The following is a 27,959-nucleotide window of genomic DNA, read 5'->3' as shown; positions in this document are numbered from 1 at the left end:
TCCTCTCCTCTCACACAATCACCAAGTTCAGGTCTTTGTCACCATTCATGTGGACAATGGCAAGAGCATTCTAATCTCCCAAACTCTTGCTCCACACCAATCCATCCTCTACACAAACACCAAAATCATATACTAAAATGCAAATATGTCGCCTTCTCAAACTCTAATATACAATTGATAGGATCACCTATTTTGTATACTATATTTTGCTTTTTCATTGTATTCTATCAAAGACAGAATAAGAACCACTGAAACACAAAGGAATATTTCTTGAAATAGTGATACCACTAATTAACTCTGGGGATTTGAATTTTTAAAATATTGCCCCATTCAAGGGGAAAAAAATGAAATGACATCAAACTTGCTAAATAGGTACTGTTTATTAAGGCTTATGTTCTCCTAAAGGAAAAATGTTAATCTGATGTCCATTACTCCATACAGGCAGTAATAGTCGAGACAAGTTATACGTTCTAATTACAAGTCTAAATGATACAGTTTAAATCTTAAATCAGAGGGTCTTTTGGAGTAAATAATTTCCATTAGCTATTTGCTGTCTAATATAATAGTAAAGATCCTCTACAATAAACACGTGCAGATTCAGTGGGCTAGAGCAACAGGCCATGAGCACCATTTTCATGCTTAATTCCAACTCCACTTGGTGGTGAGTTCTTCAGTGGTTCCCTCACATTCCACAAAAACATGACAGCAAACTTGAGTTTTTAAAAGTTTTTCTTTTACTCATCCAACAGAAAAAAAATTAGACATACACTGTCAATTTTAAACATTTGAGGCATAATCCATCATACTTTCCATTCTATTAGTTCCTACATTAAAGCTCAGCATTATTGGTATAAAAACTTAAAATGGCATTAGGATTCTTGAGTAAGGAATAAGGGAAAAATTTTAAATGATCTGCAGTAAACTAAGAACACCTGAAAGATGAACCAGGTTTAAAACACATTTTCAAAAAACCCTGCATGTTGATAGCATCACATCACATTATTAAGCTATATGAACAATAAAGCAATTATGGCTGGAGAAAGTAATATTCTCTGCAAGATGTGGTATAACAAATGCATTCAAAAAGCTCTGGTTAACAGAACTTGAAAGGGATTCTTTTGGTTGTGCTAAAGAAATCTAAACAATTTTCCAAAGCTTTTGAAAACTTAAAATTTGATTTTTCCCCATTTAGTAGAAAATCAAACCGACAATCCTGCCTTTTTAGAAGTATAATCACAGACAAAATAAATGGCATAACATTACACAAAAGTGATTTGATTTACCTTTTGATTTCAGTATTTTTAAGAGAAAGTATTTTTAATAGAACATTTTACTTGACAACACAATGCATGGTTTCTTATGTTTGCCAAAAAACCATAGAAGGAGGATAGTATATGAAGGCTCATATTTATAGATATATGGTTATTGTGAATATAAGAAAAGGAACATAATTTTTGCCAAAACTAAAAACAATAATAATCTTTGGGAAGCATTAGGCCTTTACATTTTTTTTAAGGATGCTTATCTTAGTTTATTAGGTCAGTCTGATTAATAGCTGACTTAAAAAAATACAACTTTATTAATGGGTTCTACAGCATTGTACATAGAAAAAATAAAACAAATTAATGCAGATCCACCTGGGCAAAAAAAAAAAAGCTACAAAGTAATTAAAGATACAACAACTTAATTTCCCCTGCATGAGAAGAAGATACATTGGAGCTGAAAGCTTTAGTCAGTCCTGATGCCTAGATACAGCACCAGCATTTTTAAAGTTTCTTTTCAGAGTTGAGTTTGTGAACAGTTCTAGGTTTATCTTTATTCTTATTGTTTGTTCCGATTCTGCCGTTCCTAGAAAAAGAAAATAAGAAAAGGTTAAATATATTAAAATGCATTCTATTCCTCATAGGTCTATCAAAAAGATGAAATAAAAAATTTACCCACCATGACAAAATTTACCTACCATATTATTGATGTTTTTACCCATGGCAAGCCTAAAATTACAGATTTTCAATGTGTCATGCTATAAGTAGCATTTAAAGCCCCAAGGGAAAATTAGTGATACTGTTCAAATTAGGTTAGTTTTTTAGTTAAACTAAACTATTTCCTCTTTAAAATGTCAATTTGAACTCATCAACAACTTTTTCTGCAGACAGAAACCTTCAATATTTCAGGCTAACAAGGTTATTTGCTTAAGTTATCAAGCTTTTCACAACATGAATTATCTGATTAAATATGAATGACGTTTTGCATGGGAAAAATACTAAGATTATTTGTATCCAAAGAGCTATTAATACTACAGAGAAAATGCCACTGCCTCCATTCAACTATCCCTTTATATATTCTCACCAATTTATTCAGTTCACTTCATTATAAAGAGAATGCCCATTTATATTCCTTTTCAAAGAAGATCATTTTTTTGCCAAAGTGTCACCAACTTTCACATCCTCATTTTGGAACCGTCAAGAAACAATCTTAATTTTTTCCTGGCATGTATATTCAATTCAGCACAGAATTTAAACATATGAAAAATCCAGTTCTATGAATAAAAATTTAAATTTATGACTACTCAGAAAAAGAGTTACTTTCATTTCCAAGAATGAAACTGCTAATCATGATATACAAGAAAACACTATGCTAACAGCATAAAACCCTGAACCTTCATTTCCTGTCCCCAAATAAACAAAAACATAGCTTGTTAAAGTAGAATTCAAACATAATCAAAGCCTCCTATTAATTTCTACTACTTACATTATACATTTGAAATGTGTTATATAAATAGCATTTAACTGAAAATGTTCTTTATTATGCCTTGTCTAGAGTTTGGATAAAGTAACAACTCACATATCTAGGAAGGTTTTTAATTTCCTCTAACTTTGCCTCTTTAAAAACATAAGAAAAATTAACTAAGTCGAAACCACGAGAGCAAAATAACTATTCCTCTGAGAAATGAAGTCATTTCCTTTTATAAGATCAATGACTCCTCTCAAAAGCAAAGAGTTCCTCTCTTTCCTCTACCACTATTAATAGCTTTCATGCTTTTTAATTTTTTGCTATCTTTCAGTTTTCTCACTGTTATGTCTCTTGTTCATTTGGTACAAATAATCATCACAAAATCATTATTTAGTAGATAGGTAACTATCCCTTCCTCTATAATAAATAAAAATAGTAACAAAAGAAGACAGGTTCAACCTTGTTATTCAATTTACTTTATCTTGCCTTTACCCAGTTTCCAATCAAAAAAGCTGTTATTCTGACATTGCAGCCTTCTCATTTATTTGGGGATGATCCAATATGCTGTAGATTGGTTCATGTCAGAACTATTTATTATCAGTGTTAGAATCTGAAGTCTAATGAGGAATTGTTTTTTTCAATTTTATACTGAATTGAATATTCATGTTTTTAATAGTCTGATTATACTACACTATGATTAAAGAAAATCTAAGTGTCATTTAGTATTTGCATCCAGTTAAATAACCTTTTGTCTAGAACTTGGTGATTTTAACAAGAAATTAGTGGTAATTTTAAAGTTGAATACATTCGTTTTAGAGCATATGGGCTGATTACTTTATGCAATTTCAGAGTATTCTTAAAGTTACTGTCATTATATCTTATTTTATGAACTGTGTTCTTCAAACATTGTACAAGTTTATAAAACTTGGTAGCTTAAAATTCAAATCTTGAAATTTGCTTTAGATATTAGAAAAAATGGAATTTAAATTTTAAAATAAAACAAAAACTCAAGTGCATAGGGTAGCTTCAAATACGATTCAAATTTACTAAGTTAAAATAAATGAGAATTATACCAAAATTTTACAACCAGGATGAGAATTAATTTTCCATGTCTCAATTATTTTATTTCTCTTTACTCCTCATTTAAGAATACAGTATTTACTGGAAATCCATAGATAAAATTTTTGAAAACAAAATTTAAATCCAAGAGAAAGATATCAATTCTTAATGAAACCTCAAATTAAAATTATACTGTTACCTATAAAATAGTCTATTAAATTACAACATGCATTCTAAGAAACTCAAGGATAGTTATTGATGAATATTTCTGAGATGAAAGGCTTTGATTTAAATTTTCTAAGATTAACAAGGAATTTTTGGAAAATGTGCTTTCAAGTCAAATCTTATTTATCTGTTCTAACAAAACAATGGAACAGATAAATTGAGGGTGGAGAGTATGATTAGATTTACGATTGTGCTTAATTAGGATAATATCAAAATTGGTTTGCATTTCTTGACACACATCAATGGAAGCAACTAGAACAAAAAAGTACTGCAAACTTCTGAACTAAGGAAGAAGACAGGTCAAAAATAAATAATAAGACAATAAAGGTTGCCCTGAATTTCTCAAGTTTAACAAAAATTCTTTATATACAATGACACTTACTAGCTGTGCAATTATGGGCAAGCAAGTCACTGAACTTCTCTGAGACAGTGAAAAGGCTCTGTAAATCTTATAAGGCTACATAAATAAGAGTTACTATTTTCATTCTAAATATACTACATATACATATATATAGTACCTTTCATCTGAAGAGCTAGAAGAGTTCAAAAAGTTTTTATATAATTTCATTAGACTTCACATCTCTGGGAGATTAGAAAAGGTAAAAGTATTAGCAGATCCATTTCACAGAGAAGTAAACTAAAGATATAGCTATCAAATGACTTAGTCAAGGTCACACACTGATAAAATCAAGGTTTTGACTACAGGTTTACATAGAATTTAACTATTTCATTTAGATAAGATTCCTCCCATTTTCTATTTTAAAATTACATGAGTTTTCTTTCAATTGAAAAATTGTAATGAAATAATAAGAGTCAAGACTCCTGATCTAAGTATCATCTAGAAACAATAATCATCTTTTTATGCTAAGATTATCAAGTATTAGAGCTGAAAGGGACTATAGAGGTCAACTGAGTCCAACTCCTTCAAGCTACCCTTTATTTCAAATAGAATACTGACATGAAACTATTAAATGGAACTACAAATAGTTATTTTAAAAGTTAACTTTTTTTTACATTGTTTCCTGACTATGCACACAAGCACACTGTGTAAGTACTCAAAAACTCATGTCAGAAAAGGAAAACTCTCAATTTTATTTAACTTGTAAATAAATATATAAATATTCTTAAAATAAAAAGTTAAGAATGCGTTATCCTTGATCTCAGGGATAGCTTGATCTAATAGGACTTCCCTTAGTAGACTGCCCATACCTGAAAAATTAAGCCTGAAGATTGGAGACAATCACACATGAATGACTATACTACATCACCAGCATGTCACTTTGCTTGCTCATGGACCCCAGCTTTGATCATCCATGCAGTCTTATCCTAAAAATTATTCAAACATATTAAAGCTATTTTGCATAGCACAATCATTTTAGTCATTTAATCCCATGTTTCCCCTATAACAATGGAAATGAATTAAAGGTAGATGAACAAATGAAAGATCTTATTTGATGAATGGCATATAAAAGTGTTAAAATAATTACTGTTCAAATCAGAAAAATGAAAAAAATGAAAAAAAAAAAGGGCCACATGAGGAAGTCAAATTCCCATTTACATTTAGATTCCATTCCAAAATGTTGCAAGAAAAAAAAAAGGAAAAATATCTAAAACAAATGTGATTAGCCTAGGAATGGAAAAATGAGAGTGGCTTGTTACTCATGAGCAAGTCTATCTATGGTATTAGATATTAAGTAGTCAAGTTCAAATTTTCTAACTAATTTTTATCTGCTTTGACATGGATAAAAGAAAAGCACTATATTTCCCCTTTTCCCCAACCCCAAGAAAAAATCAATTATAATCAAAGTCCTTAAACAAAGCACATTATCAGTTTTCTGAACACTCAGAATAAGATGACTAAAAATCCAACCTGAATAATTTTATGAAAACATCTAGTAAATCCTTAGAAGGTGGAAGTTCTCCACAAAACTTGTATAAGGTAGAATTGCTGCCATTTACACTACTGTATAAATTGTAGTATTTGTACTGTTGTAATAGAAAAGTCTCTGAAGTTAATTACTGAATTTCTACACTTATTAGACCAACGAGAACCACTGGGTCTTCCTAAGTTTACAATTACAAAATCTGACCATTTCCTTGACTTTTCTATTTTCATGACTTGTACTTTAATACTTCAAAGATCTGTAATTTCATCGGTGTGGATATGCCTTCCACTGATGCAGATCACAACCGCTCTGTAACTTAGATGATTTCTGAGTTGCTGTGGCAAAAAAAAAAAAACTTAACCTGTGGCCAACCTGGTGATTTTCCTGATTATAGTGCTCAAATCTGAATTACTAGTATCAACAATTACATAGTGATTTCAATTTCTATACTTCCCCTCTCTTTAGACGTCATGTTTATCTTTTTTGAAAACTAAGAAATCAAATACAAATTTACCTTGCGTACTACTTCTTCTTCTTCTTGGCGCTTTTCATAATGAGAAAAGTCATCAAAGATGGAGGTTGTGTGCTTGTAAGTGGAAATAATTTTAAGCACTTGTTTGGCTTTTTCTAAGGGTACCTCCTGTGTGTCACGGGAGTTTGTTACTGGTTTGTTGTCATTATTCTCCAGTCTGATGTGTCGAAGTTGGTTGTTGGGCACATCCTTGACAAAGATCCACTTGACATCAAATTTCCCCTTCCATTTGTCCTGAGACCAGACACCAGCACTAGTGCCATAGTCCACAGGTGACTTCATCTCTGCCACTCCACAAAAATGTCCACTACCATTGACACTGAAGAGCAAATAGACAGGACCCTTACTGTTCAGAGAACGGAAAGCACTGTCCAAACGTTTGTTTCCATGTTCTGTGCTACACCAAATGGAGTATTTAATGGAACGATGAATATCATCCTCAGAATAGCTCTTTATTATGAACACACGTCCATTTTTAAGGTTCCAATCAAATTCTTTAGGATTATAACTATGGGCTGCTTTCAGTTTTTCAAGGACAGGGTGTGATTCTCCACTTGGAACAGAATTAGTTTGGGCATTTCCAGTAGAATTGCTATCGCTACTAGTTCCTCCACTTTGTCCAAAAGCTGCATTTCGATTTCGAGGGGCTACCCAGCGGTTTGGGGGTGGTTGTTGAGGGTTCTGATATTGTGTCTGGGCCAAAGGAGGAGGCTGAGTTGGAATAGGCTGAACAATCTGCTGTTGTGACTGTGGGAGAGACTGAGGTGATGGAATCTGTTGGGGAGCAGGAGCTTTGTTCACAGGCCCCTTATTATCCCAAGTACCAATGTCCATATTATGTTTTATAGGTGGTGGAGGTAAAGCACCTCCAATTATAGGTCCACTTTTTGTTTTCATTTTAGGTTGTGGTTTTGCAGGTTTGCTAGCAATGGCAGCCCAAGATGTTGGTTTTGAAACTGGTAAGTTTACATTTGATCCACCATTACCAGAAAGAGCACCAGTCATTACAGCACTGTTAACAGATCCTACTGTTTTAACTGCAGATGTTGTCACATCTCCACCAATCTTAAGTCCAACCATTCCCTGCTCAATGCTATTCATTCCAGGTGCTTTATTTAAAGTGTCATTATGAAATCCTGTCTGTCCATCAACAATAGTACCACCCAAAGAACTGGGTGGGTAGCTATAACTGCTTCCATAAGCTGAACTTTGAGTCTGTTGTCCTTGGGATCCACTTGTTCCCCATGCTGAAAATGCAGGGTTTTCTGGGAAAAAATTAAACCTGTGTTGATAGATATTGTTTCCCAGACCCCCAGGTTGTCCAAAAACAGCATCATGCATGAAATGATGATCTCCATTACTAAGCTGTCCATAAGTGGTGAGATATGGAATAGGTGGATCACCACCAGTAGACCATGGTGCTTCACTGAGTGAGTAAGGAAATCCAATAGATGGTGGATAGTAACTGGAAAGGTAGGGATCAGTCATTGAGGGATAGCTATTATTCTGTTAAAGAAAATCAAAATGATTTTTAGAGTTAGGTCTGTATTTATAAAAATATAAAGATTTGTTAAAATTATGTGATTAATTTTCCTTTTTAGAGTGCTATACTTTGTTTAAACCATAGATCAATTAGAGCTTAATGCTGGGTAAGGTTACTAATTTGTTATCAAAATAGCTATCAATGGCATATTAAAAGTTAATGCTTTTTAAAGAATGACAAGATTTTTAAGGCAGATTGAGAATTCATACATTTCAAATCAGTCTCAAAAGAACAAAGCAATTATTTGAATTTAAATAGTGATCAATTATACTAAATAGTAATTCCTTTCTCTAAAGTTAAATTTTATTGCATTCATCTGATTGCATCATAATTGACTTAACATACTTCACCATCTTTGGGGCTAACGGCCTTTCTACCCTTAACTTTTAAAAATGGAACCAGGGTTAGAACTGTATTTTTCTATACTCTTAACAAGGAAACTTAGAGAATTCATTACTTCATAGGTAGGATACACTTAAAGTGTAAATAGTTCCAAAAGGGGGACAGATACAGCCATGACAGATTCCTTTTAATTTATTAATGGAAATTAGGATATTTTGAGGGCATCATTCTAATCTAAAATCATGCACCTTTCTAGCGCTTGATAATACTATCAAATGATAGTATACTGGAAGGCAACACATTACATATATACATACATATATACATATATGTGGAAGAACACTAGTCTGGCATTATTTTGGTTTGCATACCAGCTCTAAAACCAAGCAACTATATAATTACATAATTATGTAAATCATGAATAATATAGATCTTTGGGTGCTATTTCTATTATTTTATAGGAAAGATAGGAGTAAATTTCTGTTATGCCAGACCACTAAGCCAAGTTTCTGTGGTCAGCAGACTACTGCAATCCCTCATTCTGCTATCATCTATTCCTCCCTTTAACTCAAATTCAAGGAGGAAAGAGAAAAGGCAGAAAATACCCAACTGCTTTAAGAGATCTATAATACTGATTATACCAATTTTATTAGTTCTCTTTATTTCTCCAAGTAAATCACCCTTCCAGAATTCTTGAAGCTGAGCAAATTGTGAGGAGCTTTCTGGAACATAAGTCTTTTTTTCAGACACTGTAAAATCTGATGCTATGACCACATACCTTCTTCCCATCCCAACTACTATTAATAGCTAACATTTATATAGCGCTTACTATGTGCCAGTTACTGTGCTAAATGCATTATAATTATTATCTCATTTGGTGCTCACAACAACCCTGGGAAGTGAATATAATTATGATACCCATCTTAAGAGATGAGGCAAATATCAGTAAAGTGATTTGCCCAGGGTCACACAGCTTGTAAATGTCTAGGGTCACATCTGAACTCAGATCTTCCTGACTCCAGGCCCAGCACACCCTTTATCCACTCTACCATCCTATCCACTACCAGCTCTATCCACTTTACCATCTAGCTGCCTGCCAAAATCATTCTGGTATTATTGGTGGTGGTCCTAAGCAATCATTCTTGTGGCAGGCTACTGTCATAAGGTAGAAACCTCCATTCTGCCTTTATGTTGGTTGAATTTAGACATTCTGGGTTATCACAAAATGAATGGAAAACATATTTCCTTTCTTCTTCAATTCATCATCAATGCATGTATGTACCATAATTTTCTTCTCTTAAGTGGAGGATTATGGATGTGAAATGCATATGCCATCAAATTAAGCTAATGTGCTGATTTAAATTTTCTGAATTTAAAAATAATCTTCATTAGGCAAGAATGGGTGATAGTTAGAAATGAATGTTGTAAAAACAAAAGGCATCAATAAAACTTTTTTTAAATTCTGCTTCTCCATACCCATCTCTTTTACTTTCTCATTCCTAGCCAAAGAGCAACCTGAAACTATACTTAATAGGAGCCAAAGAGTAAACTTATTCTCTTTCTTTATATTGCCCTTCATTGTCCCTCTGGATAACACAAGATGATCAAGGTTACTCTACTAAAGCCATTTGCTTAGACCCATTATGACCTGTTCCTTCAAAATAATAAAGGTTCTCTTCCAAATGCCAAAATTGCTTCATGATTAGGATGTACAATGTCAAAACAATGTACTTTCAGGTGAAATATATATATATATATATATACATATATATATATATATTTGAATTTATACTGTGACAAGGAAATCACTTTTAAAAGACTGATATATATTAATTTAAGGTCGCCAAGGAATTCAGCTATGTAATTCCTAAATGAAAACTCAAGTCAGCAGTCAACCTTTTATGGAGTTTTAATTACAAACAGGAGGAAGAAAGGAATTAGAGATAGAGAGATAGAGGGAGAGAGAAAGGGGAGAGAAGGGAATAGGGCTTAAATACCCCTTCTGTTTAGGCTGGGCCAAAAGGCCCAAGCCCTTAGATAGCTGGGGCAATGAAAGGAGATCAGTCCCTATTACTCACGTGACCAAAAATGGAGAAACAGTCTCCAGGGCCCCCACCTTCAGCTTCCTTCAGCGCAAGCTTCTCAGAGCACACTGCAACCACTCCGACAAACTCCTCAACCCCCTCTAGTCTTCAGACCCCCCTATCCTTAAGGAAACCATCCAAGTTCCCTCCCCTCAATCCTCACATCTACCAATCACCTGTCCATCAATTTCCCTGTGCCAATGGAGGCTCTAGCTTAACCCAGGACCGCCCAGAGGTCTCTGGCTTTGCACATGTCTGTTGAAGGTCATATTTTCAAATAATTAAATCTTTGATCCTTTGCTACAGCCCTTTCTAAATCCTGTTAACCTGAGTAGGGTAGAGATTGGAATAATTAAATTTTTATCTAGGCTGCAGCCCTTACTCAATCCTGTTAGGACTGAATAGGGTGGAGATTGATTCCAAGTATCTCCATTGTATCAATTCTAAAATCAATCATGACTCAAAGAAATTCCTGTTCTATGCTTAAGCATAGGTCAAAGTCCTTTCCATTGTTCAGCAAAAGGTTTCTGTCCTAAAGTAATCTTAAGAAGGGAGGAGAAGGAACCTCCCATGCCAATGGGGTTCACATTCCAATAGTCAAGACCCACTATCAATAGGAAATTTTTCAAGTATGAAATTTCCCAATGGTGAAATTTCCAACATTTATAAGTCTAAGAAATTTTGAGGTTTACAATCCCCCCTGATGATCATTGGGAGACTAGTCTCCCCATTGATCATTTAACATAATCATTTTGTAGTTCTAAATTCACTTCTAACTAAAGATATACACAATATTCAATTTTCTAAGAGAAATTAGAATAGTGAGAGAGGAAATAGAAAAGAAAAGAAAGCAAAACCAATGTTTGCTAAGCGCATTGACAGAAAGCCAAATTAGGGGCAGTCCCTTTAGGCATAAATGTGTACAATACCCACTCGGAAATATAAGGAGAAGCAGGATGGTAAAGTAGAACAGTAGATAGAAGTTGAACATTTGTGTTTGAAATGCCAGTATTGATACTTTAGTATTTGTGTGACCACTGGCAGCTATTTTGCTATACACCCAAGGTTCCTCTCCTGAAAAATAAAGAATATGAAAGAGATGATCTCTTATATTTCTTTCAAATCCTACATTCCTAATTGGAAGCTATTTTTAAAACCTGACGACTGTAGTCAATTGTGACAAGCATGGGAGAGCAAAGACTGAAGCTAAATGCTTCAAAGTATACCAACAAATTTGGTTGAGAGGATGGAAAGCAAAAAAGAAGGTAATGACTGATTTTAACAACACTAAAATCTTTCACACAATATTTGTCTTAAGTTATTCTCTCTTCTTCTCTCTATCCCCTCTCTTTGTCCCCCTTCCTCCCTCCCCTATCTCTGATAACAGGGGCTTATATATAAATATTCAATGTGAGCTGCATTATTCCTTCCATCTCCCTACCTCATATATACTATATTAGAAATCCACAAGCCTGTCTTTTAAAACCTCAGTAAGAAAACTCTACTAATCACTGTAAAATTAGATTTGAAAAGTCAGTAGTATCATTTATCATTCAGCAAAGGGCTTTTTCCTTCCAGAAAATATTCCTTAACCTTCTGCCTTTATCTCATTGTAAACAAACCATCACTAAACTTTATCCTTGATAAATCTGAACTCATAGCATCTTTGCTGAACCAAAGACCACAGATCTATAATTACTTAATCTCAGACACACCCCTAAACAGAGTCAGCAATCAACAGCAGCCCAAATGTGGATGAACTGATAGACACGAACTGATGGGGACACACACACACACACACACACACACACACACACACACACACACACACACACACACATATTCAAGTACACAGGTACACTAATCTATCACTTTCTTTTTCCTCACACAGCTACTATCTTAGTCTAGGTTTTTTTAAACTAGATAATGACACTATAATTCTAATTATTCTCTAAGTCTCTCCCTACTATAATCTATCCTCCACATGAGTCAAAGTGAATTTTCTGAAGTTCAAAACTGACTGAATCATCCTCCTAACCCTATAAACTCCAATGCCCCCTTATTGTCAATTTATTTATGATTCCCATTACCACTCAAACTGACCATCTTACTATTTCTCATGGAAGACATGCCATATCTTGTCTATCTTTGCACTGGATGTCTGCCACCCTTAGAATATTCTAACACTCTAATCTTACCTCCATCTTTTGGTATGTGTTGTCTCTTTCAAAACTACTCAGGTGATACTTTCTACCTCAAACTTTTCCTGATCCCCATAGCTAACGTGTTAGATCCAATTTATCTCATACTTACTCTGCATATATTTTTCATATATGAAGAGTGACTTATAGGGAGAATATAGGTTTGCTCCTGCTTTAAGTAAATATACAAATGGAGGTGATTACAGTGTAAAATGAGTCTTTCTCCTACACAAAGATTTCTCAGGAAGTTCCTTTTAGTGGCAAATTTCCCTAACATAAATTTAAGTTCATTTATAAAGAAATCAGAGTTTACATAATAGTTACTATTTAATGAATACAATGCTATTTCCCATACTAGATGTATCTTCTCTTTCTTTGTAAGCTCCTCAGAGTGAAAATAAAGGCTTCTTGATGGAAGGGAAGAGATGAGATTCCATTTGCATAATATTTCTCCAATATTCAATAGACTTGAAATGTGGTTCACTTAAAAGTGCTGTTAACAATAGGTCTAAAGCTAGAAGGAATCTTAAAGATCATTTACCAGATGAGGAAACTGAGGCTGAGATAGATCAAATAACTCGCCTAAGGCAAAAGTTATAGAACAAAAGGTATGGCATTTGAACCCAGGTTCTTTAATTTCAAATCCAAGGGCTTTTCCTCTAAAGGCTATCTCATTAGTTCCTGGAGCAATCCTCTAAGATGCTATTTCTCTGTCCTCAAGGTTATGCCTCACCTCCTCCTTCAGCAGGAAGCTTAAATACAAATAAGGGCAATGAAACAATAGCTACTCTCTTCTATTCTATACACATACAAACTTACTGATTTCCTTAGCCTTGTGTTGGCTTACTAGTAAAATAACACACAAAACACACCCCAGATTCCAATCCTGTGTTATTCCCTCTCATTCATCTATATGCTCACAAATTAAAATTATCCTAATTCTGTGCTCACACATAGATGTCTGTGGAGCCACATATCTTCTGTTCCCTCTAGTGTATGTACATATTTGGCATGCATATGAATATGCATAGAGCATACACAAAAGATCATTTATAAGGTCTCTAGTTCTAGTTCAAAAAAATTTATAATTCTGTCCCAAACTAAAAACTTCATAACTTTATTTTTTCATGTTAACAAACAAATGTGTTCTTCCTCAATGCATTATAGTGTAACTTTATTTCAGTTTTAACAATAGCGGAGTTCCTTAGAATACTACATATGAATGCCTCATATGACAAGATGACAACTCTGAACTCTCAAAAGCTATAGCACTGATGCACAAGCTATGATAGGTCCTAACAAGCTGAAAAGACACCATGTAATGAATTATCTAAGGTTTAGTCTTGCTAAATTTAAAGAAGCTGACATTAGAAGACAGACTACCAGGGTGATTCATTTGGCAATAGCTACTCAGGAAGACTATATACAGAGTGTACCAAAAAAGTTTTAAGTTATTAAAGCTTAAAACTGCACTAAGTCTTTTGGGATACCATATATAGAAGTTACAACAATACAAGTAGAAAGAAAAGCCACACAAATACAATCAGATTTTCTGAAGAGTAAGGAAAACATTTACGTGGGTTACTAAAAATATAAAGCCAAATCAAAACTTTCTAGTTATGCTTTTGTGGTGTTTCAGAAAATGCATATTTCTGTTGTCAGAAGCAAAAACAAAAACAATTCTTGGGGAACAAGTTAGAGCAATAAAGAGCTAAAAGCAGGTTTTTGGCTTAAGCATTACCACAAACGACTAGTGGACAGTCTTAACTATCAAGACATAACGTCTTGTCTTGTCTCCTTGTCTCTGGGATGAATCAAGATCTCAAACAGAACTTTGAAATTATCTAAAGACAATAATTTCCTCTTGAAAATAGAAATTAACAGTTTCTTCCAAATAGTAAGACCAAAATGAATAAATCAGAAACTAAAAGAAGGGAGTCTCTTTCTAGTTTATAAACTCCCTAATGGATAATGAAAATTTAAGTAATTACTGGTTAGTGTCCTTAGTTCATTTACTTTTGCACTTTAAAAAAGACTGTTTACCAAAAAAAGAATTAAAATAGTTAAAACTGACATGTATTAGTTCCAGAACTAAAAGCAGGAAAGGGTGTTTCTATACTCACTACAAATTTAATCATATAAGAGGTCACGGCACTGAAATTTTTATTTCCTATATCCTTTTTTCTGAGAAGCAAGATCCCAAATTATGTAAATACTTCAGTTTCATAAACAATAAAATGACTCAAGACATTACAGTGGCATGGAGAAGGGACTTAGAATAATTTAAACAGATAGTTTTTAAAAGTAGACCAGAAAATATCTGGTAATTTTGATGACTTTCATAAGTTCTTTAAAAGGGGTAGCAAAATCACCAAATGCAATAAAAAAGTTTGGCTCCTCCTAAAATAATTCACATAGGCCAATTTTTGGACTCCAAGATTAGAGCATTAAGTTCACAGAAAACTTAAGAAGAAAGCCCTGTGCATAGGTACCATGTATATCAAGAAAATCATTAAAATTCCTTCACTTGATTGGTGATTTTTAATAATTCTTCAAAAGGATTTTTCTTCTTGAATTCTTAATTTTATTCTCCAGACTTAGATCTATATGCTTATAGTCTTTGGAAATGTGCCTACCAACAAAAATAATAAAACTAACTACTTATTACATTAGCACATGTGGTTCTAAGTAATTATACTGGCAAAGGTAATATTCACCTTTATCATGTACTTTAAGGCAATTTTGATTTTTTTTTAATTCACCATAAAAAGACTGAGTTTAACAGCTATTTAAATCCATTAAATGTGTCCTCCCAGTTAGATGCCCTAAATGAATTCCCTACACCTACCAATAAATGATCCTATTTTGAAAGAGAGTGTACTAGGGAAATAGAAAACTCAATATAAGATTCACTCTAAGGCAAGACATTTATTTAATTCATCTTTGTTCTGAGAAGTTTAATCAAATCCCTAAAACAATATTATTCAGTTAAAGTATTAAGAACTCAACTTTCAGTGATTTATAGATCATTGTTTGGAAACTATCTCTTAAGATCAAGGACTCTTTCTAGCAACATCATAAATGAATATAACAAAAAAGCCAGAACAACAATTTTCAATTTATATCAAAAACTTGACTGAAGTATTTATAAACATATGGTACACTAATAGAGGTATTACACATTTAAGTGTCAAAATTAAACCATGAGCCTTCTAGGTATTTTAATTAGAAAAACTTACATAAAGCTGTATAATCAAATCAATACTGGATCTGGAGAAATCTGTCTCATTACAGAATGTTTCTCTGAAACGAACATTCAAAATAGGCCAAATGTATTTTCACTACATATCAGAAATTTAACTGAAAAATCCACAATTAAAAAATTTTTATGAATATTTCACAATGCTAACTCCTAATCAGTCTAGTACAACTGAGTAGCTCATGTACCATTGTACAGAATGTGTAGTAGAAAAAAACTCTTGCTGAAAAGGCCCAATTTCAAATTCAAATTTTGGTTCTGTCAACTTACTACCTTTGTGACCTTGATCAAATCACTTCCTCTCTTTGGGTCTCAGTTTCTGCCCCTGTAAAATGAAAGGTTGTGCTAGTTGTCTACTCTAGTACTAAATGATCATTATCATCCCATCTAAACCTAAATCCTATGCATTTTAAAGAGACTATATTACTTCCCAAAATTAGCTCTTTTCTCTTCAATCTCTTTCATTACTCAATTGACTATTTCACATTACTTGTGAAAGCCATTCTCAGAGATGACCTTTGCTGTGAAAAATTAGAATGAAGATAAAGGACTTTTAATAAAAATGTGATTTTTCTTCTTACTAAAATACTAGACATGATACTTTTTCAGTCATTCTATTACCTGTGTGATCTTGACAAGATACCTAATCTCTTTGAGCCTCAGTTTCTTCATATAAAGTGAAGATCAAAGGGGGAAGAGTATGAAATAGATAAAACCTTGAAAGTCCTTTCTAGTTTTAGAGTGATGACCCCCCCACCACCACATGGTCCAAAAGGTCACTTATTTTTTTAAACTGTAACTTTCTATCTTAGTAACAACTACCTATAAGACAGAAGGGCAAGGACTAAGCAGTGGGGTTTAAGAGACTTGCCCAGTAACAGAAATAGGAAGTGAATGTTTGAGGTCAAATTTGAACTCAGGTCCTCTCAACTCCAGGCCTGGCATTCTATCCACTGTGGCACCTCACTGTCCCCCATACTAGTCACTTGTATAACTATATCATCTGGTTATTTTCTTCAAAAGTTCAATGGAATTCAATTTCTAAGGTAGAAAATAATTGGAAGTCTGACTTAGCTAAAAATTTAAGGCATTTAATGAGCTTTTTCTAGAAAGAAAATAAAATTTAGTTCTACTCCTTTCTTTATCAATATTATGAAAGGCACAATGTCACAGTGAATAAAGCACTAATCTCAAAGCTAGAAAGAGCTAAATTTAGTCCTGCCTCTGAGATATACTAGCTGGGTGACTCTGAGCAAGTCACTATCTCAATGTGCTAGGCAATTCTCCAAGACTAAAAGAGGCAGTAAAGGTGTCATTCTATATCAGTAGAAGGCTCTTCCTCACCTGGAGTTTATCATACAAATAAAAACACAAGTCCAGTCCCTATCCTAATCATAATTTTTTTTTTTGGGGGGGGGGGGGATTTCAATTCTAAAAACTACTGAAAGTATATTTGCAACAGGCTTGTTTAATCCAATTCTAGATCCAGAAAAGCTATCAAATTGCATGGATTTTTTTTCCTCAAAAAAAATGGACTAGGCCAAATTGCTAGATATGAGCAAAGCTCAAGAGTTTTTCTAGCAGTAAGTTTATAAAATTTGGCAACATATACTTATACCATTTCAGAAAGTAATCTAAACCAATCATTTGACCAGACTTCTACAGGTATCAGTTAACATCTCTCAACACTGCTTACAGAATGATGAAATTAGATTTTAGAGTATAATGAAACCTACTCCATATTAATCACTTTTCATTAGCAGCCATTATAGTATCTGCCATCCCCAAATTCACAGTATCTAAAATCATGTTGTTTCCTGCAAGGTTATAAACTTTTTAACATTAAGGCTGAAACCTTGAACAATAAAACTAAACCATACAAAAACATTATCTCACATTTATATAGCACTTTAAGGTTTACAAAGATCTTCTCTTAAAAACTCTGTGAAGTAAGGACTGAACTATTATTTTCATTTTACAAATGAAGAAATGAAGTGGTTGTGATTTGCCCAGGGTCACAGAGCTAATGAGCAGGAAAGGAGGCAAAGCATGATGTACTAAAAAGAACATTCATTAAATGTGGAGAATATGTGAAGAGTCCCCACCTTCATTGCTTACTACCTATGTGAACTTGGACAAGTCATTTCCCCTCCACTGGGCCTCAACATCATCTTGGGGGGAGGGGGGAATTAAGAGACAGTTTTAATGATTCATAAAAGTCCTTCTAGTTCTAAATCCTATGGTCCTAGTACTTTATCAATTCAGAAAATAAGAAATAGTAGTCTTTTACACAACTGAAATAAATGTAACAAGTTCATGCCCTATAAACTTACTCTACATTCAAGAATCCTTTACTATAGACAGTATCTATTGACTCTTATTTACACACTTAGAGCTAACAGAGAAGCACACTGATTGCAAGAACTAATAATTGACAGCAAAACAAGGGACAAGAAAAACTGAAATACAGGACACAAAATGGGGGAAAAAAAAAAGGTCTTGAGCTATTCAGCAAAGCACTTGTAGGTTTCACTGTATTCACCTGCCCAGTCCCTCTGCTAAACTACAATTTCACATCAATCGTCTTTCAAACATCTCTAATTGGACATCCAATACACATCTTAAATTCCACATGTCCAAAGCAGAACTCATTATCTTTCCCATTAATGCTTCATCTCCAAAAAAACTTCCCTAGTAGACACCATCATTCTCCCAGTCCTTCAGGCTCATAATCTAGGAGTCCTCCTAGATTCCTCACTATCTCACACACCACAAATTCTAAGCTGTTGCAAAGGCCTGTCAATGTCACCTTTGTAACATATCTCCAAAAAAGTCCCCATCTATGCTCCAATACTACCACCATTCTGTTGCAGGCTTTTATTACCTCATGCCTAGACTACCTTCAAGTCTCTACCTACTCCAATTCATCCTCCATTCAATCAACAAAATGATTTCCTAAAGTGAAAGTTTGACCATGCCAATAAACTCCAGTGGCTTCCATTCATCTCCAGGAATAATACAGCATGCTGTTTAGCATTCAAAGCCCTTTATTACCTAGTCACCCCCTATATTTCCATCTTCTTATACCTTACTCCTCCTACCACTCTGTTTCAGTAACACTGGTTTCTTTGCTGTTCTACAAATAAGACACTACACCTCTCTGCTCCATACATTTTCAAACTGTCCCCCATAACCGAGACATTCTCCTTCCTAACCTACTTCTGACTTTCTTGGCTTCCTTTAAGTCCCATTGAAAATCCCATCTTCTAAAGGAAGCCATTCCCAATTCTCTTATTCTAGGGCCTTCCCTGTCAATTATGTTTCTTATTTATCATGTATAGTTTGTATTTGTGTCATCCTCCCCATAAGATTGTGAGTCCTTTGAGGGTAAGGACTATCTTTTGCCTTTTTTTGAATCTCTAATGCTTAGCACAGTATCTGGCACACAGAAGGCACTTAATAAATGTTTATTGTTATTGAACAGTATATTTAACTAACATTCATGATGATCCTCCACCTCCACCTCCACCCACAGCATCAAGAAAACGCTTATGTTGCATATACCCTAGGACGACAAGAAAGTATGTCATACAGTTTACACCAGCATAGTATCTTATTCATTTTAGAAAACTGGATCTATGCTTTCACTGGTACAGGGAGCTCCAGGTGAAGAACTTCCTCCACCAATACAGACTGGCACCAGTTTTGCAATGTATTGTCTTAAAAAGTTTCCTGGCATAATGAGAGGTCAATTGACTTGCCCAAGATGACACAGCCAGATACAAGACTTGAATCCATGTCTTCTTGATTCCATCACTCTTGTGCTATACTGCCTCACTTATATCACTCACAATATAGTAGGCATTTGACAAATATTGTATTAAACAGTAAGGCTTTTTAAAATTTTAAATGTTTGGTTACTTAAAAGGGTAAGGCACATAGAAAACTTGGTTATCTATAACTCCCTGAGGTTCAAGACAGACAGATCTTAGTTTCATTCTAGTTTATTGCACTATACAAGACAAGAGTCTAGGTAGGACAGAACATTTAAAACAAAATATCTTAAGAATTCACAGGCAACCATTTTTAAAATGATGAATGCCTTTTTTAATGATATTTCAATTTAACTTGACTTCCAATGAAATGAAAAATTTATAAAAATAGACTGTGGCTAAAGTACATGATGTTCTATAAAACTTACAAGGGCATTGTTTGTTATTTTGACTAAATTATTTAGGTTTTGTAATATCTAGATACCTAGAATACAATTAAGGTGTTTGGGAACAGCATGATTATTATCTATTATTATCTGTTATATATCAAAGGGTCTTACTTCAATGGTCAGAAAAAATCACTACTGAAAAATAGATTCACATATAATATCCTTAAGTTTAAAAACTTAGGATTTAAAAAAAACCTCAAATTTGAAAGAAAACTATAAAAGTAGCGGTAACTTATTCCATAAAAGTAAAAATCCAAAGATAAAATAGCAGTATCCCAAATAACCCAGAATTTAGGATTTTAAATAGTCAAAGTTGAAAGGACATGTGAGTTATCTATAAAATCAATTTTAAGAAATTTTTAAAGGTTTTCTAGTTCCACTCTAGTTTTGGGCAAGGAAATTAACCTCTCAGCCATAACTTCTTTCATATTCTAAAAAAATTGAGGGATGGGGTAGTGGTAGATGGAAGGGTAAGTCAGATGATCTCTGAGATACCAGATAGTTCTTAGACCATTGTATAATGATAATATGAATAGCTTACATTTATGTATACATATAAATTAGCATTACCTCTACCATCTCATTTATAGTGAAAAAAGCCCTGGATTTGAATCTTAGATATATTACTTACTAGCTATGTAACCATGGGCAAGTCCCTTCACCTCTTTGACCCTGTTACTTCATCTATAAAATCAAGATCAATAAAAAGAACACTGCCTACCTCAAAGAGTTGTAGTAAGGAGATGGCTTGGTAAACCTGAAAGTACTATAGAAATATGAATTGTCACTGTGATATTCTATAGTTCTACAAGCATCAAGATCTAGCATCCTCCATGCAGCCAATAACATTTCTAAATATGACTTTTCCACATCAGTTGGGTATTTAGAAAATGTTCTATTATCAATTATTAGGTTCATTTCACTAAGAATTTTTAAACTTCAGATAAATTTTAAAATTTTCATGTTAATGGCCAATGGTACATACTTTTTCTACATAACCTCAGAAAACAATATAGAATTGTGGCCAAAGTAGCTATTCCAAGCAGTTATTTTTTTAAACTTTTTTTTTCTAAAATTCAGCATACATATAAAAAAATCAATTGTTCAAACATCTGTGAAACATTATGTGCAAAGGACCGTTCTAGGTGCTTAGAATGCACACATGAAACAAAAACAGTCTTTGCCCTTATGAAGTAGTTGGAAACATAAGATATATGCAAAATAAGTAATGTTAGGTTCAGTACATAAGAGAGAGCCAAACATAGTGGTATAAAAAGAAATCCAAAACTAAGTTAAAGTAAAATATAAGTAATTATGATGGACAAAGAAACAATTTCATTGCAGTCTCTGAAATGAGTTTAAAGCTAAAGAAAAATGAGCCTTTTGTCACTGACCTGAGGGAAGATGGTAAAGAGAAAAAGAAATGTTGGATCTACAGACACAGAATCCAGGTCCACTATTTATTATATTATGTGTGACCTTGGGGGGAAAATCACTTAACATCCTGGGCTGTTTCCTCATCATAAAATGAGAGACTAAAGTACTTCTGAGGCTCTTCTTCCTGTTCCAAATCTATGACCCTCTGACCTTGATTTGAGATGAAGTCATCTCTGCTTCCCAGGGCAAGGGCAAGAGCAAGGCACTACTAACTAGAAACAATAGACTGGGATATTCTGAGTCTGCTTAGCTCTGGAGTCAAGCCATACTAACCAAGAAGTAGCAGAGGAATTCTGGATGGCCTGTGCTCATCTCTATGGGGCTTGTCAGCCTACTAGGGCTATTAATAGCCTAGTCCCTGACTTAACACCTGGCAGGGAGCCAGTATTAAGAGAGCCAGGGAAAAAAGTCATCAGAAGTGGGTGCTCTATGGAAGGTCAAAGTGTGTGGGGTAGGGAGGAGGAGTATTCTTCTGAAGTATGTTCCAAGTTTAAAACTAAGAAAACAAGACTTTTTCACAGTTCTACATAGGTCACAGGACTACAGATTTTTAGGATATCAAAGGGCCTCAGAGATCATTTAGTCAAAAGTTATACAGAAACAGGGAAGGCAGGATTCAAGTCCAGGCCTTTGCAACTCAAACAGTTGCAAAGTGCTCTGGAAGCTTTTGAAGGTATACTTGCTACAATGGCCAAAGGCTTGCCAAAGACACCATATTAAATGACAACTCTCAAAGTCATCTGTAGACTAATCTCTCTATCCTATCCCATCCTCTATAGGAAGCAGTTCCATCAGAAAGAACTATGGGACTTAAGAAATGGAAGGAATCTTAGAAACCAAACTGGTCCATCTCCCCTTCCCCCAACTCCATTTTACTGATAAGGAAGCCAGGGCCCAGAGAAGTTAAGTGATTTGTGTAAGGTCATTCAGTTAAGTGTCACAAGTGAGATTTGAACCAGGATCTTCCTGACTCCAAATCCAGCACTCCAGTCCACTATACCATGTTCTGCCCTGAAATAAAGACCCTCATCTTTATTGCATTTGTGATCCATGTTTAATACAGAAGCACATGTTAAGAATCAAAAGGCTACTCAGTCAGCCCTCTAATTTAAAAAAATTTCAGGATTTCTTTCACTTCAAATAATACTATTTTATTTGTTATTTGGGGATTAAAAAAAAAAAACCAGCCCCAAAACATACAGCAAAAAAATTTCAATGCAAATAAATTTCTAAAAACATATTAACATACTAACCTGATTTGACTGTCCAGAAAGGTAGGGTTCAAAGTCATTGTCATGTACTGTATCCTTTTGATGCAACGAACCATTTTGTACTAGAATAAGAAGTTGCGAAAAATATTATACCTTAAAAGTTTATCAACAATTACTTCAATAAATGCAAACTTAAAAAGTCAGTTATTTTTCTCATTCATTTCTATGAAAAATTATGTGGTTTCTAATATGTAAAAATGGATATAATCATTAAAGTACTGTACATAATGGTACAAAACTTGCAATAACCATAGATATTGTATTTTTACAAGTTTTAGGAATTAGTCTAGAAAATAGAAAGAACATACAAACTACCTGTATATATACAACCGATCAAGGATGTGGTCCAACTACATTGTCCGAATTGTAGGTTCTCATACGCTAAGCTCTATCTTGGGGCACAATGAGCCTTTGCACTACCTATTCCATGTGCCTGGAATGCCCTTTTTCTGCATCTCTACTTAGAATCCTTGGCTTCTTTCAAGCCTCCACTCAAAAACTAAGGCCTTTCCCAGACTACCCCTTGACCCAAGAAGGTAAAGAGTAAGTAATTAATAAATATACACACAGACTATCTCTTGATAGAAAAGGTCAAAATTTAAGAAAGTTCAATTTGTGGTACATGGGACTCAAATTCCATCCCAAAGTAGGGACATTAAAGAAAATTGTATTTCTGGGGGAATTTACAAACTTTGTAATACATGTGTAGCTAACATACAAGATTGCAATTATATGACAAAAAATTCCAGAAGCACATAATTGAATTCCAACCCCATTTATGATTTTCACCTAGAAAATTGAATATACAATACGATTTATTACATTGGCACAATACAACAAAGTAAAAACAGACTTCTGGAGAAATATGAAGACTTCTAATTATTGGTTTTATAACAATTTTAAAAAACAAAATTTCAGCTACTCCAAAGATTTTTAAAGTACAGGACCACCCAAGAGAATCAAATTTCCCCCCTAAAGGAGCACATATTAAACCAGTGCAGTGACTTTTCAGATGCCAATGTTACAGAAAGTATCTTAGAACACTTATTTAAAACCATTTAATTCTATGATGATTCAATCTGGCAATTCACTCAGACTTCTATCATTAAAAAAAACAAAAAACAACATGGGAGAAAGCACAGAACCACATAAATTCAGACCTAAAGAGTTGGTCCAACCCCTCTTTACTAATAAGGTAAATGAGGCCTCAAGACTTGCCCAAGGTCACATAATAGAAGAGTAGTGATGGAAAGCTAAATTTTCTGACTTTGAGGCCTGTGCTTTCTTGTACACCACAATGCCTTTCATGGGATTGTTTATGTTTGAAAATTTATTTTCAACAAGTTAACAATCTTAACCTGCATATGCAAAGAATTTCTTAAAAATATAAAGGAAAAAAAAACAAAGAAAAGCCTTTGGTTTCTTTGGTAGCTCATTGGGTGTTTTCCATATGGTCTTTACTGCAAACATGAATCATTCTCAAAGAGCTCCTCCTCCGTTCTATATTATTATACAATTAAATGCAAATTCCCAAAACTTTCCTTACCTTTATTATCTTGTCCTTTTGTTCTCTGTAAAGTCATAGCCCAGGAGACCAAACACAGAAAAAGCCCAAGAAAGGAGGAAAAAAAGTTACTCAGGGAGAAATCCATTTAAGTTCAGAAAGATAAATTTAAAAGAAAAACATTTAAGTTATAAATGTCTGGTTGAAAAAAAAAGTTTTTATTTTTAACAATAAAAAGTATTGGATTCCCTCTCCATCCCAGTTATTAATCCAAACCTATGTTTAGTTAAAATGACGGGAGGGGAATTTTCTCTGAGCTTCCAGATCAGAAACATAGTTTCTTCTCTTCTTCCCTCCCCCTTTAAAGCTTCTCCATAACTGGAGATGGCTGAGGATTATTGAAGGCGGGGAGAAAAGGAATAGCAGGAAGATCTCAGAAAAGCAGACCCGACTGGGCGAAACGGGGGGGGGGGGGGGGGGGAGGGGGGGAGGGCTGAAGATGAATGAGCGCGAAAAGGAGGGGGGAAATAGCCCGGGGGGGTTCTCCCTCCCCCTCCCCTCAAACGAACAGGAGGTAACCCCAGCCTTCCCCCACACCCCAAGGACTTACCTGAGGGTCTACGCTGGTGGCCGACATAATTCATGAACTAGGCCCCGGGAGTGGGAAAGGGGGAAGGGGGAGGGGAGGGGAAGGGGAAAAGGGAGGGAGAAGGAGTCACCCCGGGTCCGAGAGGTGGGGGCGCGGAGGGTCGGGCCGGGTGCCGCGCGGGGCAGCTCAAGGAGGCGCGGCGCTGAGGACCTGCGCCCGTCGGGACTGCGGGGGTGGCCCCGAGGCTCAGTCTCCGGCCGGGCTAGGGTGGGGTGGGGGGCCCTGTCACTTCCCGCTCCTCACCGCCCGCCTGCCCGCCGACCCCCCACCCCGTCCCTCCCTCCCTCCCACCCACCCTCCGCCCGGGCAGCTTCTTCCTCGCGGCAGCAGGCTCCCGGAGCTGGGGCAAAACAGCAATGGAGGACGAGGAAGAGGAGGAGGAAAGGGCTGAGGAAGCGGCGACCAGAGCCTCAAGATGGGGATGAACGGAAGAAGCGCTGACTCCAATGGCGGCAGCGGAGGCTGGGACGAAGCTGTGCGGACGTCAACGCCTGCGCAGGGCAAGCCGGGAAACCATCCGGCCCCGGCCGGGAAGGGGAGGGGGGTGGGGGGGAAGGAAAGGGGGATGAGAGGAAACCGACTGGCGGTCCGCTACGTGCCGTGCGCCTGCGCGTTGCCGCCTGGACGGGACTTAACTCATGATTCGGTAGGTTTTTCTCGCGCTCGGAATAGGAGGAGGTGGAGGGAGGGAAACCAGGAAGTCACATGGTGTTGTATTTGTAGCTCTTGCTATCGGAGTGAGGTGAGCGGGTGGCAGAGTGCTGGACTCCTGCGCTAGACTTCAGTCTGTGGTTCAGAACGCCCCGAACTCAACCCACGGCGCAAGGAGAGAACCTCAGCTCAGGACCCGCCTCCGCCCCGAAGATTCTTCTGTCTCCCATTCATGGATTTTTGAGAAGTGGGTTCTGCAAGATTTACCAAGTCCACTGGATCATTTTGCAAGATGGGAAATCAGGAGCCCGGAAAAAGTGACTTATCAGACTCCTACTGTTAGTTAATGACTCAGCCCGAACCGAGTCCCCAATATCCCGCTTTCCAATCACTGTTCATCCAGTAATCATTTATTAGGTGCCTCCTATGTACCAGGCACTGTGCTACCCACTAGGGATGCAAAGAGAGGCCAAAAAAAATGAATCACAAGAAACTGACGGTCTAATGGAGGAGGAAACATGCAGACAAATACATACCAAGCAAGCCATATTGAGGTTTTTTTTTTTTTTTAGGAGATAATTATAAAAGGGAAGACACTGAAAATTAAGAGGAGTCATTGGAAAGCTTTCTGTAGGAGATGGGATTTTAGTTGGGTCTTAAAGGAAGCCAGGGAGATCAGTAGTGGAAAGGAGGAGGAGAAGGGAGACCGTTCAGGTATGGGGGACTGAGGAAGAGAATCCCAGAGCTGATAAATTTGATCTGCAACTGCCTGGAGGCCAGTATCACAGGCTCAGACTATGTGCTGGGGGAGTAAGGTACAAGAAGGCTGGAAATGTAAATGGGGCTAGGTTGTGAAAGGCTTTGAATACCAAGGATTACTATAGTGATTTAAGATTTACAAAGTGCTTTATTTGCATCAATTCTGGTGAATATTGCAAGTATTACTGCCCTATTTTTTTTTTTTTTACTGCTCCTATTTTTCAGAAAGCTTGGGAGAGGTTAAACAGTGTCCATAATTAACCTGGTTTTTACAGGTCGTGACCCATAATTAATTACTGGACTTTTCCCACTATCCAATTTGATGATGGTACCAAAGGGGAAGATAGATTTTTGTTTGTTTCAGCGACTCAACTTGGCCTTTGAGGGCTACCTTGGCTCTCCTACAAGATTTAGGGAAAAAATTCTAGGAATGGATTTCACTCATTGTACATTTGGGCAGCAGCAGTCATGGGTGGCAGCTTGCTGCTTGTACTTTGTAGTAAAATTGTGTTTAACCACCCAGAGTAATTAATACTAAAAAGCCTATAGTACAAGCTGTTACAGATGGAGGAACAAAAAAGAATTGGAGGGTTTGCATTTTCATCATAGAATTGGGTGCAATGAATTAGAGCTGAATTTAACCTTATCCATCATTTCTCCTGAGAAAATTTCCAATCTGTCCTCTCCATGATAACATTTTGAGTTAGAATACCTTTATAAAGACCCTTTGGGGTCATGAATAACAAAGGGAGAGGCTAAACCTCTGCTGCTTCAGAATGTGATAAAGTGAAACAAATGGGGAACACAAAATCACAAGACCTGTATTCTCACTGTCCAGCTGTCCAAAGTTTGGACGAGTTGCTTAATTTCCCCGAGTCTCAGTTTCCTGGTCTTTGAGATACTTGCCTTGCCTGCCTCATAACGCTGGTGTAAAAGTGAAATAAGAAAACACTTCATAAAACTACTAGATTTCAAGCTCCATTAGGTAAGGAACCATGTTTTCTAAATTTTTCCCTCTCTTACCCATTTAAGCATCTAGTATAGTGACCTAATTAACACATATATGTAGTTATTATAAAGTATTTAGTCTGAAAAAGAGAAAAATTAGGTTAGGAGTAGGAAGAAAAAGAAGTATTTGAAGCATTGTAATATATAGTAGCCTCCCCTTTGACCTCATAGAACAGAAATAGAAACAATGAGTAGAAATAGCAGAGAGATAGATTGTAGATACATATAAGGAAAAACTTCCTCACATATAGAACTTTGTACAAGTAGAATGGACTGCCTTATAAATTGGTGAATTCTTTTTGTCAGTAGAAATCTTCAAGTAGAACCTGGGTAGCCATTTCTTGGGTCTATCATAAAAGGGAGGGGGCAGAGTCAAGATGGTAGCTTAGAAGCAGCAAACGTTGATTCCTCAATCAAAAACAAAAATCTGACAAAAAAAAAAAACCCAAATCCAACAAGAAGACACACCTGAGGGATCCTCCTGCTCGATTCAACTTAAAAGGTACACAGAGAAGGTTGAATTCTTGGATTTAAGGAAAAGAAAAAAGGAAGGTCCCAGGACCCTTCCCCCACCTACTGTGCTGAGACTCTAGTGGG

At 35.6% G+C, this 27,959-nt stretch overlaps 1 protein-coding gene across 4 annotated transcripts; it reads right to left on the bottom strand.

The window, feature by feature from the left end:
* Nucleotides 1–361: 361 nt before the first annotated feature.
* YTHDF1 (YTH N6-methyladenosine RNA binding protein F1) lies at nt 362–25,539 on the bottom strand. 4 transcript variants are annotated; one of them, XR_008915412.1, is made up of 7 exons: nt 24,906–25,539; nt 24,338–24,362; nt 22,774–22,853; nt 20,805–20,849; nt 6,415–7,938; nt 5,224–5,340; nt 362–1,848 (listed from the first exon to the last, which is right to left on the bottom strand). XR_008915412.1 is itself a non-coding variant. In XM_056812848.1 (6 exons), exons 1-6 carry the CDS (start codon nt 24,930–24,932, stop codon nt 1,822–1,824), a joined length of 1,728 nt encoding a protein of 575 aa, XP_056668826.1. In that variant the 5' UTR covers nt 24,933–25,539; the 3' UTR covers nt 362–1,821. The 4 variants fall into 4 exon arrangements, 2 of the variants coding, with proteins under 2 accessions (XP_056668826.1, XP_056668827.1); XR_008915413.1 differs by lacking the exon at nt 20,805–20,849 and having other exon boundaries at nt 24,906–25,211; XM_056812848.1 differs by lacking the exon at nt 5,224–5,340.
* Between the last annotated feature and the right edge of the window lie 2,420 nt (nt 25,540–27,959).

This window comes from Monodelphis domestica, chromosome 1 (assembly GCF_027887165.1).
Source record: "Monodelphis domestica isolate mMonDom1 chromosome 1, mMonDom1.pri, whole genome shotgun sequence".
Taxonomy (NCBI): domain Eukaryota; kingdom Metazoa; phylum Chordata; class Mammalia; order Didelphimorphia; family Didelphidae; genus Monodelphis; species Monodelphis domestica.
This window is presented reverse-complemented; position numbering and strand designations above follow the sequence as displayed.

What these genes read in the sequence shown, in the direction of transcription:
- YTHDF1 (XM_056812848.1), bottom strand. Translation starts at nt 24,932, where the DNA reads ATGTCGGCCACCAGCGTAGACCCTCAG. An exon ending in CCACCAGCGTAGACCCTCAG is followed by an intron (nt 24,363 to 24,905) that starts GTAAGTCCTTGG and finishes ATGACTTTACAG; the next exon opens with AGAACAAAAGGACAAGATAA. An exon ending in CCTTACTACAACTCTTTGAG is followed by an intron (nt 7,939 to 20,804) that starts GTAGGCAGTGTT and finishes TTTCTTTAACAG; the next exon opens with AATAATAGCTATCCCTCAAT.